This window comes from Chiloscyllium punctatum, chromosome 3 (genome assembly GCF_047496795.1).
Source record: "Chiloscyllium punctatum isolate Juve2018m chromosome 3, sChiPun1.3, whole genome shotgun sequence".
Classification (NCBI taxonomy): Eukaryota; Metazoa; Chordata; class Chondrichthyes; order Orectolobiformes; family Hemiscylliidae; genus Chiloscyllium; species Chiloscyllium punctatum.
The window spans coordinates 43108089-43123431 of NC_092741.1; the positions used below are offsets into that span (position 1 = coordinate 43108089).

Genomic DNA, 15343 nt, shown 5'->3' on the forward strand with positions numbered 1-15343 from the left:
GATTGGAACTGAGACACAGATCAGCCATGATCTAATTGATGAGTGGAACATTCCAGTAGCTTGAATGGTTGGACAGTCCCAACAAACTGAATTCATTACCAGTCTTATGTAATAGTCATAGCATAAAATTTTGTGGTCATGTCCCTACCTCTGAGCCAAGTGAACTGTATTCAAATGCCACCTGCTCCAGAAGAATGCAGTAACATCTCTGAACAGGTTGACTAAAACAAAATCTAGAACTATCGAAAGTTAAGGAATCCATGTCTTGAAAGTATGCAGGCCAGTTGTGAATTTCTGATTTGGGCTGTTTTAGTGCAGTGGTAGTGCCCCTAACACTGGGCCAGAAGGCCTAGTTTCAAATCCCAACTGCTTCAGAGGATGTGTAATAACATCTCTGAACTGGTTGATTTGGAAAAAGATCTAAGACTTTGTACAACATCAGTGAGTTTATTCCAATATTTTTGACCGTTAATTACGATCCAGTAACTGCATGAAGCAATAATGAAATTATAATTTATTTCAGAACTGAAATTCAGTGTTGACAGATCGTGTTCCCTTCTATGGATCTTGATTTTGGTGATGTGGCAGGTACAGAACACAAGCTGAAAATTCTTTATTCACTGCTTCACCGGAACATTATCAGGCTAAGGACAGAAATGTTAGCATGGGAACAAGGTTGATCTCTTGAAATGGCAACCAACTAGATGGTCGGGATAATTCCTATGGACACAGTGGAGATGCTCTGCAAAGCAGTTACCCAGTCTGTATTTTGTTTTGCCAATGTAAAGGAGACCGCTTAGGTCATTGCAAGCTGGAGGAACAGCACCTCATTCTCCAGCTAAGCACTTTAGAGCATCTAGGATTTAATATTGAGTTCTACAACTTCAGTGTATGATCTCTGAACTTTATCTACGTTACATTCCGAACCCTCTCCATTCATGTTTTGTTTGTGTCTTGTTGGCTTGCTTTCAGCACAGCAGACCCATTTCCCCTTTTCACAGCTAACATTTATGCCCACAGCATGTACTACCTCTCCATTACTACCATTAGCACTCTCTTTGTCTTTGCTCCGGTCACCCTCACAACCTATTTCATTTGCTCCTCTCCTCTAATGTCAACAGCCTAAAATCAACATTTTCTAGCTCCTTTCAGTTCCAAGGAACTGACATTCTGGACTTTAAGTTTTAATGCTGCTTGTCTCTCCATAGATGTTAGGAGAAAGTGAGGACTGCAGATGCTGGAGATCAGAGCTTAACAATGTGTTGCTGGAAAAGTGCAGCAGGTCAGGCAGCATCAAAGGAACAGGAGAATCCTGTTCCTTTGATGCTGCCTGACCTGCTGCACTTTTCCAGCAACACATTTTTAAGCTCTCCATTGATGTTGCTGAACCTGCTGAGTTTCTCCAGCACTTTCTGTTCTCATTATGGTATGTGGCATGCAAATTTAATAGTTCTCACTTGTCTCATCATCCCAAACTATGAAGCCTCCCTGTCCTCTGTGCTTCTTATTCACTCACTGGAGACACTTCACTATCTTTCCTGATCCTGCATCATCATCAATTGCTCTTCCATCCATTTACAATATACTCAATCCCTCCCATATGAACAACGAACATGAGTAGGCCACTCAGCCCTTTGAGTTTGCTCTGTCATTCAATATGGTCATGGCTGATTTTAACCTCAACTCTACATTCCTGCATTTCCTGAAAAGTCTTCCAGCCCCTTTGATAGTCAAGAATTTTGGAATAAGTTCGATGAAACCATTTGTGTTATTGCAGGATAAATGTCACGTAACTGGTTTAAGACAGCCAAGTTCAACAGTGCAGTGGAGGACATTAGGCTTTTCATCCAATGTGAGTAAAAAATGCTGGAGCTGTCAGGAGAAGACAGCAACCACCTTTGTGACAAATTTCCATGAACAACCAGTGTGCTCTATTGTGCTGTGATATGCTACTCTGCTGTTAATGCCAGATGCTCATTTTATCCTGAACAAACTTTTATTCATTTTTCACAACTTATTCGCACTGTTCTCTTACGCAGGTAATATATGGGACCCAGTGGCTTCAAATGACAAAGAAGCCAATGCCAGAAACACTGAGACCAAGTTGCATCTCTGAGGAAGAGGCATTCTCCACCAGCTTAGAGACTTTTACCTCACCGCTTTTTTTTAACCTGTGTGACTCTATCAGAGCCAGGAACACAAACTGGTGAGCACGTCACTGGCATATCTCTGCAACTGGTAGGGGCAGGAATGCTCTTGGTCACTAGTCTACCAGAGGATTGCCAGAGATTAGACGTTTGTTCAGGCTCAGGCAGAAGATGATTCCGTGGTTTCAACCATTATTGACTTTGTCAAATTGCACAGAGAGCATCAGCAAAAGCTGGTAGGTTTGTCAGGGACAGTTAATAAACTTAATGAAGTTTGGAGGAGACCACCAGCGTGATTAGTGACATGTTGGCTGCAGTATGCTGGCTGCCTGTCATGGAAACCCAGGTCCAGAATATTCAGTGCATGTTAGATATGTGCAGAGATCTGCACTCCATCAGTTAGCCATAGGTACTCAAATTGATGGCAAGAGGAAAAGAGGGATGATTGACCTTGACCTCGTTGAAGGGGCACTTCACCTTATAGAGACAACTGGCACACCCAGATAGAGGAGGAGCTACACACAAGCTCCTCAGAAGCCTCCCCTCAGGACACTTCAGAGATGCCAGGACCCTCTACCTCTGCACAGCCTGTGATGCTGATGCTTGCAGGTCCAAATCAAGGAGGGTGAGCATCCAACTGAGCAGGATATTCTCTGAGCCTGGGTCCTCAAGAGCTGGCTTCCTCCATCCTAACTGTGGACCACAGGACTGCATTTAGACATAATGGGAGGACAAGGAAGAAAAAAATGTTTTCCTGCACATTGGTGGCACATGTGATTTTTCATTGCCAATATTCCAGCACTTTCACAAAACATTTATGTTCACTGGCACTCCAGAAATGTATGCTCTAGTTTCGCACTCCAGAAATGTATGCTCTAGTTTCTTTGTGTCTGGAGGACCTAGTGAAAGCATCCTCTCTAGGCATCCCAAGGATGAAAGAAGTTATAATTATCAAACATTATTCATTCTCACAAATAACCAATTCCTCGACTACAGACAGCATCAAATGTCAGGGAGCCTTAGACCATCATGTTGATAACTGCAGCAAAGTGCTGCTCTCTATTGGACACTACAGTGAGGCTACAAACAATGTTCAAGGATTGTGATAGGGCTACCCAGCAGGATTGATCTGCAACCTATGAATGAGAGAATAAAATCAGTGATGATTCCAAATATTCCTCCCATTCTATCTTTCAGCTTTACAAGGGAATGTACTATCACTCAAGGCTGGCAAATGTATATGGAAATTCACATCTCCATTCTCACGCATAGTTCAGTGGTTCAGTGGCCTACTTAGAGAAACTGTACAAAACGTTGCCTCTCTCAGAACAAATGCTTCCCTGAAAGATGCTCAAACATTTCTGCACAACATACCATTCTCGTAGAATCATAGAGGGATATGAGCTGGGTGCTGGCAAGTAGGACTAGATTATGTTGGGATATCTATGCAAACTCTGAAACTCTGAAGACCAACTGGATGATGGAAGAAGGAAAAGGAAGTTTTGAACAATTACTCACAATCTGCTGCCTATCTTGAAGGGTTCCACTACACAGCACTCAGATTCCACGTGTTGTCAGAAGCATTTAAAACCATCTGACATCAGTGCTACACCATGTCACTGCCTGTCTCCTGAACAATAAGGAGCACCTATAAAGTGCAAATTATTTTCGTGAGATCAGCTTGAGATACCATGCATACCATCGCATGGATAACAAAACATTTATTTGTCAACAGAAAAGTTCATTGGAGTACAGATATAAACAGGCCCACATATACTGTGGAGTGACTAGGGATTATGTGTCATAGAATGAAGAAGTAGCACAATGAAAGGAAGTTGAAAGGCAACTCATACCTCCTGGAAGTAGACCTCAATAAGGTGCTGTCCAGCTTCTCGAGTCAATAGTAGATAGCTCTGTGAAGGGCTCTTGCATGTGCACATCCTCATCTGCAGAGGGTTATTGTTGATCTCCCATTTAATCTATATCCAGGAAATTCCTCCTTTGGGCTCCAGTTATAAAGGGCACAGCATGCAAAGATGATGTGACACAACCTTTGTGGTCCTATTTCAAGGCCCTATTGGGACTGCTCAGACATGCGAAACCTCATCTAAAGGAGGTTTTTAGTTTGTTCCAATGTGGGCAACAATGTATTACCATTTGCAGTCAGTTTGAAGGTTTTAGAAAGATATCAGTCATGAATGAAGGGGTTGTCCTTGTACCTCAGTAGCTATTCCTGTATGGACCTTGGAACTAAGTAGGGACCTGAGAGCTCTCCATAAACCCAGAAGATATAGAGGTAGAAGTAGGCCATTTAGCCCATACAGTCTCTTCTACCATTCAAAGACAGAGGATTGGGAGATATTCACTGGTTTCTCATTGCCCCTTTGAACAATCTGTTGGCATAAAAATTCAGCATAACTGTTACCTTAACAGCATCTGGATGGGATGGCTACCCATTCCATTGGAGTGCAAATCCTGCTCTAACTGGAGACACAATTTGGTAATAATGGCCCAGGACTTTCTTAGGGCAACACAGTGGCTCAGTGGTTAGCACTGCTGCCTCACAGTGCCAAGGACCCAGTTTTACTTCAAACCTCTGGCAACTGTTTGTGTGGAGTTTGTATATTCTTCCCATGTCTTCCCATATCTGCGTGGATTTTCTCTGGATGCTTTGGTTTCCTCCCAGAGCCCAAAGATATGCAGGCTAGGTGGATTGGCTGTGCTAACTTACCCATAGTGTCTAGGGATGTGCAGGTTAGGTGGGATAGCCATGGGAAATGCAGGGTTACAGAGACAGCGTGGGGATGGGGCGTTGGGATGCTCTTCAGAGGGTCAGTGTGGACTCGATGGGCTGAATGGCCTGCTTCCACACTGCAGGAATTTCGATGATTCTAGTCTGCAACTCATTGTGTTTCATGAAGATAGAGATAATGAGACTAGTATATTCAGGATCTGGTCTTTCCCCTCCACTACCTCATGGGATCTGCAGTTGCTACTTCTCCCTCTGGACTGTAGGAACTGCTGGAGGTTCCTTCCATTTGCTATCTTCTATACTGCAATGACTAATGGTCAGCAACACCACAAGGCATCCTCCAAGCACTAGTCCCACCTCAGACAAATGAACATAATTTATTAGTAATGTTTTAAATAGCATTATTGATTACTCACATCAATCTCAATTAAACAACATGATAACATAATGTATCATGGAGGCTTCACCTATGCAAGGAGGCCAATGATATTTGACAAAATGGAGCCGTGAGCTCTGCAACCTTATTCAGATGCATAGTATAGATGCAAAGCACCTTTGCTACATGGGTTGAGTTAAATACTGGAAGTTCTCCAGTGTAATTAGAATCCCTTCCAAAAAAACTTGTTTCACCATTACCGAGCATGCAACTGGATACTTTGTTGGGTGGGGAGTGCAGCAGCTCCAATGTATTGTGTTCCAGCGGTATGAAAATCGATTCCGACAGACCAAGCAGATGAGGCTTTTTAGCATTTTTCTGTTTTATGTATCTAATAATGACAAGGCATTAACTGTTGCAAAGTATGCAGTGGTCAGGATACAGATTGCATGATATCGTCAATGCAATCAGGGCTGTACATACAAATAAATGTTTTCTGCCCCAGAAGAGAAAGACGGTACCTTATTCTACCCAATATGCATGCATTTGCAGCTATTTTAACTCCTTATGGCACTTGCATTGAGTTTGGTGTGAAGATGGCAAAGCTGCAGCTTTCAATCCTCGTCAGTGAGTTTCAGGGTCCATCTGAGATTAATGTTGATTCCCCTCCAGCGTTTACGTTCCCTTGATGTTCTTGTCCCAGATGAGCTTTCAGCATAACCTGTTTCCATTCAACTCCTTTACATTGCTATTAATTTTACTCTTTTACTCCCTGAGCCCATGGCTTTGAGAATAACCATGCTCTTATTGGCCACTGAATCTCCTCATACAGAGGTTAGGATGATTGCAAATTGTGTGAATGCCCCACCAGAAATTCTAATCTTTTCCTACGCTGTATGAGGTCACATCTTTCTTCTGAACATTGCTGCTTTCATCATCCCTCAGCAAAGTAATCGAATGAACTTCAACCCCAAACTTGCACTTTCCCCAGGACTACACAGACTGCCCCAGATGGAACATTAATACCCAAACCACTGGGCTGACTTGGGAGGATAGCCCAACTGAGTATTATCCAGTCCCCAGTTGGATGTCTCCACACTACACTGATGTACTTGTTATCCTTAGACTGGCTGTACTTGACCCATAGGACAGACTGTGGTCCAATCCTCCGAGTGCCAGGATACTGATCCTCAGATTGCTGTCAGCCAAGTCCCTTTATTGACTATGATAGATGGGGTGAGAGTGACTGCCCTTGAAATTAAGGCCGCACTTGACTGAATGTGATCAGGGGGCTACCAAAACTGGAGTCAATGTGAATTAGGAGGAAAACTTTCCACTGGTTGGAGTCATGCTTGACATAGTGGAAGACATTTGTGGTGGTTGGATCTCAGTTCCAACTCTCTGCAAGAGTTCCTCAGAATGGTGTCCTAGGCCAACCATCTTCAGCTGCTTTATGAATAAGATTAGAAGTGTTGGTTGATTGCACAATGTTCAAAGTCGCTCACCACTCCTCAGATATGTCCAAATGGAGTCCAAGTCCAAATGTAGCAAAGCCTGAACAATATCCAGATTTAGGTTGAAAAGTGGTAAGTAACATTTGCGCCACAGAACTACCAGGCAAGGACCAATAAGTCAATCTAACCACTGTCAATGGTATTACCACCACTGAATCCCCCATTACCTATCCTAAGGTGTTACTATTGACCAAAAACTGAACTGGACTAGGCACGTAAATACAGAAGCTATATAAGCAGTTCAGAGGCTAGGGATCCTGCAGGAAATAGCTCACTTTTTAACTGCCCAAAGTCTGTTCACCATCTACAAGACACAAGTCAGGAGTGAGATGGAATTCGTCCTATATGTCTGAATCAGTGCAACTTCAACAGCACTCAAAAAGCTTGACACCATCCAGGACAAAGCTGCCCACTTGATTAGTACCACGTAAAAATACCCACTCCATCCACCACTGATGCTTAGTAGCAGCAGTGTGTGCCATTTACAGAATGCACTGCAGCAATTCACCAAGGCTCCTTAGACTGCACCACTTCCTTCTAAAAGGGTAAAGCCAGCATATACATAAGAATACCACCAATTACAAATTCCCTTCCAAGCCACTCACCATTCTGACTTGGAAATGTATAGCCATTTCTTCAGTATTGCTGAGTCAAAATCTTTGCATTCCTTCTCTAACAGCATTGTAAATCTACCTACAGCATATGGACTATAGCAGTTCAAAAAGGGAGCTCATCATTAATTTCACAAGGGCAACTGGAGATAGACATTAAATGCTAGCCCAGCCAGTGAAGTCCACTTACCATGAGTGAAATTTTTTTAAAACTCCCTCTTCAGACCACTGAGGATTGGTCGCTGCTGACTTTCAAATATGCCCATTAAATTGAATCCCAATTTGTGTTTGCTGCATAAGCTGTTGTAACATGATACTTACCTTGTGAATCAGTGGCCTCCAGTGCAGCAGCAGAAGTGGTGAGAGTGCAGACCAGGGAACTGTTGAAAAGGTAAATTTCCCTGTTAAATACTTATCCTGTGAATCAGCAGCCTCCATTGCAGCAATAGGAGTGGTGAAAGCGCAGACCAGGGGGGCTACCGGGAAGCTAAATTTTCCTGGTAAATACATCAGCAGCCTTCTTTGCAGCAGCGGGAGTGGTGAGAGTATAGACCGGTGGCTGCTAGGAAGCTAAGATTTCCTGTTAAATATTTACCTCGTGAATAGGCGAAGCGAGGGCTCAACAGGAATGGATGCAGACACGGGGACAGCTGGGTACGTGGGCTGTGGCTGAATCCGAGACTCTCCCACACATCCTTCTCCTCTAGCCGATAAAATAAAGAACCTGTGTGGGGTATTGGTGAGACAAGGATTTTTTCTATTCAATCTCTCTTGGTAACTTAGAGCAGAGGGGATGGAGGCTGGTTGCGTGCTGCTCTTACAGGTCACCACTAGTGTCTCTGCTGACTTCACCTGCAAGAAGTGCATCTAATTCCAGCTCCTCACAGACCGTGTTAGGGAACTGGAGCTGGATGAACTTTGGATCATTCAGGAGGCTAAGAGGGGTGATAAGAGTTTAAGGAGGCAGTCACACCCAACTTAGATGATAAAGGTAGTTGGGTGACCGTCAGGAGAGGGAAAGGGAATAGGTAGACAGTGCAGGGACCCCTTGTGGCAGTCCCCCTCAACACTAACAGAGGAACCTCGATTATCCAAATATCAATGATCCGAATATCGGAGTATCCAAAGGAGATCTCGAGGTCCTGATAGAAACATTATGTCAAAGAGCTGTTTCAACCCTGATCGTGTCTTTTGTTTACAGGTGCAATGATTAAAAACAAACTCGACTCATTGAAATGCTGCTGAGAACAGTCCTGGACAGTCCAGGCACTGCATCCAAATGACCTCCCGCCCTCTCTCTCTCTCTCTCTCCACACACACTTTCCCTGGAGTTCTAGACAGGGGTGTATCCCCCCGACCCTGCTTCCCAGATAATCTCTCTAAAATTGTCCTGTACGGGGCAGAGGTGGAACGTGTCAAAAAGTTGCAGTAAAAAGTTGTGTGTGTGCATGTGTTTGTATGTGTGCTATTTGGAGACTTATCCCACAAAGGCAGCAGCAGTCTTACTGTTGGTGTACAGTCTGGCTGCCCTGGGGGGTGTCAACTGGGGGCATGGATGGGGGTTGGACCGTGGGTGGAGGTGAACCGGGTTGGGGGGGGTGGGATCGGATAGGGTTGAGGGGCAACAGGGGGCGCGGACGGGGTTTGGGGGCAGGCAGGGGGTGGGGGCTCGCACACAGTGTGCTGCTGTCTAGTCTCCTGAACGGGGAGCAGACTTCACAGAAAACTCTGAGGCCTAGAGGAAATCAATTAACCAAATAATCAATTATTTGAACGAAACAGTGCCCGCCCATCTCGTTCGGCTAATCGAGTTCCTCTGAACCTCGTTTTGGATATTGTTGGGGAGGTTGACCTACCCAAGGAAAGCCTCAGCGGCCAGTCTCTGGCACTGAGCCTGGCTCTGTGGCTCATAAGGGAAGGGGGGAGAATAGGAGAGCGATAGTGATAGGAGAATCAATGGTGAGAGAAACAGACAGGAGATTCTGTGGTCACGAACGAGACTCCCAGATGATATGTTGCCTTCTGGGTGCCAGTGTTAGGGATGTCTTGGATCAAGCCTGCAGGATTCTTAAGGGGGAGGGAGAACAGCCAGAAGTTGTGGTACACATCAGTACCAATGACATAACTAGAAAAAGGAATGAGGACCTGAAAAGTGATTATAAAGAGTTAGGTTGGAAACTAAAAGGCAGGACAAAGAGTCTTAATCTCAGGGTTGCTACCGTTGCTTCAGGCTAGTGAGGCTAGGAACAGAGAGCGAGTGCAGATGAATACATGGCTGCAGGGCTGGTGTAGGTGGAAGGGCTTCAGATATGTGGATCATTTGGGATACCTTCTGGGGAAGGTGAGACTTGTACAAGAAGGATGGGTTGCACCCGAACTGGAGGGGTACCAATATCCTGGGCGGGAGGTTTGCTAGAGCTCTTTGGGAGGGTTTAAATTAGTTTCGCAGAAGGGTGGGAACTGGAGCTATGGATCTGAGGATGCAGTAGCTAGTGAACAGCTAGATACAGTGTGCAGAGTGTCTGTGAAGAGGGAGAGACAGTTGATAGGGCAATGTTGCAGTCAGTGTGATGGGTTGAAGTTTGTCTATTTTAACGCAAGAGGTATCAAGAATAAGGGTGATGAACCTAGAGCATGAATCAGTACTTGGAACTACGATGTTGTGTTCATTGCAGTGACTTGGATATCACAGGGACAGGAATGGCTGTTGAATGTTTCAGGGTTTAGATGTTTCAACAGGAATAGTGGGGGAGGTAAAAGAGATGGGGAGTGGCATTGCTAATCAGGAATAGTATCACAGCTGCAGAAAAGGAGGTCGTCGAGGAAGGTTTTGCTACAGAGTCAGCATGTGTGTAAATCAGAAACAGGAAAGGAGCAGTCACTTTATTGGGAGTTTTCTACAGACCCCCAATCACAACAGAGACACAGAGGAGCAGATTGAGAGGAAGATTTTGGAAAAGTACTGAAGTAACAGGGTTGTTGCTATGGGTAACTTTAACTTCCCTAATATTGATTGGAACCTCCTTAGTTCAAATAGTTTGGATGGAGCAGTTTTTGTCAGGTGTGTCCAGGAAGGATTCCTGACTCAATATGTAGATAGGCCATCTAGAAGGGAGGTCATATTGGATTTGGTGCTTGGCAACAAACCAGGCCAGGTCTCAGATCTCTCGGTAGGATAGCATTTTGATGATAGTGATCACAACTCCCTGACCTTTACTATAGTCATGGAGAGGGATTGGAGCAGATGGTATGGAAAAGTGTTTAATTAGGGGAAGGGGAATTACAATACTAGTAGGCAGGAACTGGGATGCATAAACTGGGAACATATGTTCTCAGGAAAATGCACGACAAATGTGGAGGTTGTTTAGGGAGCACTTGCTGATAGTGCTGGATAGGATTGTCCCACTGAGGCAAGGAAGGGATGGTAGGGTGAAGGAGCCTTGGGTGACAAGTGATGTAGAACATCTAGTCAAAAGGAAGAAGGAAGCTTACTTAAGGTTGAAGAGGCAAGGATCAGACAGAGCTCGAGAGAGTTACAAGGTAGCTAGAAAGGAACTGAAGAATGGACTGCGGAGGGCTAGAAGGGGGCATGAAAAAACTTTAGCAGGTAGGATTAAGGAAAACCCTAAGGCATTCTACACTTATGTGAGGAGTAAGAGGATGGCCAGACCGATGGTAGGGCCGATCAGGAATAGTGGAGTGAACATGTGCCTGGAGTCAGAGGAAGTGGGGGGCCCTTAATGAATATTTTGCTTCAGTATTCACCACTGAGAGGGTCCTTGTCATTTGTGAGGACAGCGTGAAACAGGCTGATATGCTTGAACAGGTGGATGTTAAGAAGGAGGATGTGCTGAAAAGTTTGAAAAGTAAGGATAGCTAGGTTCATTGGACCAAATGGGATATACCAAGGTTACTACAGGAAGCAAGGGAAGAGATTGCTGTGCCTTTGGTGATGATCTTTGCGTCCTCACTGTTCACTGGAGTAGTGCCAGATTATTGGAATGTAGCAAATGTTATTCCCTTGTTCAAGAAAGGGAATAGGGATAATCCTGGGAATTACAGATCAGTCAGTCTTATGTCTGTGGTGGGCAAATTATTGAAGCGGATTCCAAGAAACAAGATTTATGATTACTTGGAAAACCATAGTTTGATTAGAGATGCAAGGTGCTCAGGTTGAGGTTTAGGGTGTAGGTTTGCTTGCTGAGCTGTAGGTTTGATATCCAGATGTTGCATTACCTGGCTAGGTAACATCATCAGTGGCGACCTCCAAGAGAAGCGAAGCTGTTGTCTCCTGCTTTCTATTTATATGTTTGTCCTGGATGGGGTTCCTGGGGTTTGTGGTGATGTCATTTCCTGTTCGTTTTCTGAGGGGTTGATAGGTGGCATCTAGATCTATGTGTTTGTTTATGGTGTTGTGGTTGGAGTGCCAGGCCTCTAGAAATTCTCTGGCATGTCTTTGCTTAGCCTGTCCCAGGATAGATGTGTTGTCCCAGTCGAAATGGTGGGTTTTTTTTCATCCGTGTGTAGGGCTACAAGGGAGAGAGGATCGTGTCTTTTTGTGGTTAGCTGGTGTTCGTGTACCCTGGTGGCTAACTTTCTTCCTGTTTGTCCTATGTAGTGTTTGTGGTAGTCCTTGCATGGAATTTTGTAGATGACATTGGTTTTGTCCATGGGTTGTACTGGGTCTTTTAAGTTTGTTAGTTTTTGTTTGAGAGTGTTGGTGGGTTTGTGTGCTACTAGCTACTTGATTAGAGATAGTCAGCATGGCTTTGTGAGGGGAAGGTCATGCCTCACAAGCCTTATTGAATTCTTTGAGGATGTGACAAAACAGTGGATATGGAAGGTAGAACAGTGGATGTGACATACATGGATTTTAGCAAGGCATTTGACAAGGGTCCCATGTTAGGCTCATTCAGAAAGTAAGGAGCCATGGGATACTGGGAAGTTTGGCTGTCTGAATGCAGAATTGGCTGGTCCTTGGAAGACAGAGGGTAGTAGTAGACAGAAAGTAATCAGCCTGGAGCTCGGTGACAAGTGGAGTTCCGCAGGCGTCGGTTCTGGGATTCCTGCTCATTGTGATTTTTATAAATACCTTGGATGAGGAAGTAGAAGGGTGGGTTGGTAAGTTTGCCGATGACACAAAGATTGGTGGAGTGTTGGATAGTGTGGAGGGTTGTTATAGGTTGCAACGGGACATTGACAGGATGCAGAACTGGGCTGATAAGTTCATGGAGTTCAACCTGGAAAAGTGTAAAGTGATTCATTTTGGAAGGTCGAATTTGAAGGCAGAATACAGGGGTTAAAGGCAAGAATCTTGGCAGTGTGGAGGAACAGAGGGATCTTGGGATCCATGTCCATAGATCCCACAAAGTTGCCACCCAAGTTAAAAGGGTTGTTAAAAAGGCATATGGTGTGTTGGCTTTCATTAGCAGGGGGTTGAGTTTAAGAGCCATGAGGTTATGCTGCAGCTCTATACAGCCTTAGTTAGACTGCACTTGGAATATTGCATTCAGTCTGGTCAGCTCATTATAGGAAGGATATGGAAGTTTTGGAGAAGGTGCAGAGGAGATTCACCAGGATGCCTCCTAGACTGAAGGGCATGTCTTCTGAAGAAAGGTTGAGAGCTAAAGCTTTTCTCATTGGAGCAAAGAAGGATGAGAGGCGACTTGATAGAGGTGTACAAGATGATGAGAGAAATAGATGGAGTGAATAGACAGAGACTTTTTCCCACAGCAGAAATGGCTACCACAAGGGGTTATAATTTTAAGGCAACTGGAGGAAGATTTATGGGAGATGTCAGAGGTCAGTTCTTTACACAGAGTGGTGGGTGTGTGGAATGCACTGCCAGCAGTGGTAGTAGAGTCAGATCTATTAGGGACATTTAAGCGACACTTGGATAGGCACATGGATGTTCGGAAAATTAAGGGCATATAGGTTAGTTTGATCTTAGAGTAGGATAAAAGGTCAGCACAACATCAAGGGCTGAAGGGCTTGTACTGTGTTGTACTGTTCTTTGTTCTCTGTTATGTTCTATTATGTAGAAATGAAATTGACATAGCACAGTGCCATACATCAAAATGTCCACCCCTGTTGAAATGTTCAGTGCTCCGGGTGCCTCTTTGTCTGCACTAAACAGAAATACAAGCCAGACAAGCTGGTGCTTTTATGTTATGGCTGATAATCCTATGCGCAGAATGCAATGCAAGCCACAAGAAGCTGGCCAAAGTCAAGCACAAGTAATTGAGCATTAAGAAAGCAAGTTAAGAGGCTTGTTATGCAGATGCATGACATGCGAGTGCCCCTGCAGCCAAAACAATCGCACAGAAGAGTGCAAGACATCAGTATCCATTAGTTTCAAATCGAAGTTCTGAAAGGCTATACTAGTGTGAAATTTGTTTCAAAAACAGCCAAGATGGTGTTGTAAGGCTCATGATTCAGCGGTATCCAGTTGCATCGAGGAAACGTGGAGGAGCATGTGTCCTAGGAGCTTGCAGCAAAATGGTGGTGATAGTGCAACTGGACAAGGCTCAGAGAAGCAAATGGAGAGCAAACCTTCGTGTCAGGATTTGACACTGTCTAGTTACTCAAGAAAGTAGGAAGCTGCATCGAAATGAGGTGAGACTAACTACAAATGAGTTGCAAGTATTTGGAAATAAGATAGTTGCTGCTCATTACTACTGGTTAAACCTGAATGGGAAAATTGTCTTTTTTTTTCAATGTCGTGAATCTGATTTTTGTATTCTTACTATATTTTCCGAACTGTCTTGGCATTGCCATGCTGCTCAAGGCCTGGGAAAGATCCACCACTTAGGTTTGTTAGTAATCCATAAATACACTAAATATTGTTAGGATTTGAGAAGGAAGACAAAAATACAGTGTTATAAACACAATTATGAATAAATAAATTTAGTAATGAAATAGGGAAAAGTATGATGGTAAACATTTGGAATTATGATGTAAGATGAGACAAGCTTCATAGATGTTACGGGGGGTACATTCATCAACAAAAAAGCAGTGCTTTGAGGGTGTAGCATATGGTGAAAATCTGAGGAATATTTTCACATTTCTTTATCTCATGATTATTAAACACCAATGACAGAGACTGTGAAAAGTGACAGCATAATCTATAACAAATTAACTTATCACAATGTTACTGACCTGGACCAATAAATGTCCTGAGCTGCAAAGATATGTGTCACTTGTTCTGTTGACATCATTAATCTCCTTCATTAACCGCACTAAAGTCTCAACTAAACCTTTGTTGAGTAGGTCTTTGAGTAGGATTATATTTCCAGAAAGGAACTTGATTGTTCCCATACAGTATAAAAAAGCATCAATGTTACCAATTGGATCTGTAAAACTGAAGACCTCCATCAAGCAATCTGCAGAAAATATACTCTTTATTAATTTTATTAAATTGGTATAAGTGATTAAAGTTATTTAACCAACATTTCTCATTTACATTCTGTTCACAAATGTCTTAAAAAAGTCAAAAATCCAATTTTATACCTGTTATATTGTGTCATTATGCTCTTGGCTAAGTATCCTCCAAGTTGTATAATAAACATTACAGTCCTTAGAAAAGGATGCATTTTAGGTATAGCATAATAGATGTCAGGTCTCTAGACACTAATTATTATTATGTTATATAAAAATAATATTCAGTTAATTTGTTTGGCTATGTACCCTACAACTTGCCTGATAGATACAGGAAAGTACTTATAAAAATGTACTTTCAATATCTGAGACACCATGTGAAGAAAAGCAACTTAATCCAACTTCCATCGCCATGGACAGTAAGTTCCAGGTCATTATCACTGTATAAAAAAGGTTCTTCTTCACAACCCCTTATATCTATTGCCTAAAATCTTAAAATCCCCTTTCATTTCTAGCATTTCTCCTCGTCTACCTTATTTAAACATATTATAAACTTGGACACCTCC

General features: G+C 43.4%; 1 protein-coding gene across 1 annotated transcript in view; it reads right to left on the reverse strand.

Annotated features, from left to right (window-relative positions):
- Positions 1-15343, reverse strand: part of armc2 (armadillo repeat containing 2) — a 238005-nt gene that overhangs the window by 81199 nt on the left and 141463 nt on the right. Inside the window, exon 10 of the mRNA XM_072552378.1 lies at positions 14559-14782. Within this exon, the coding sequence (XP_072408479.1) occupies positions 14559-14782 (224 nt within the window). The remainder of the gene's footprint in view (positions 1-14558; positions 14783-15343) is intronic.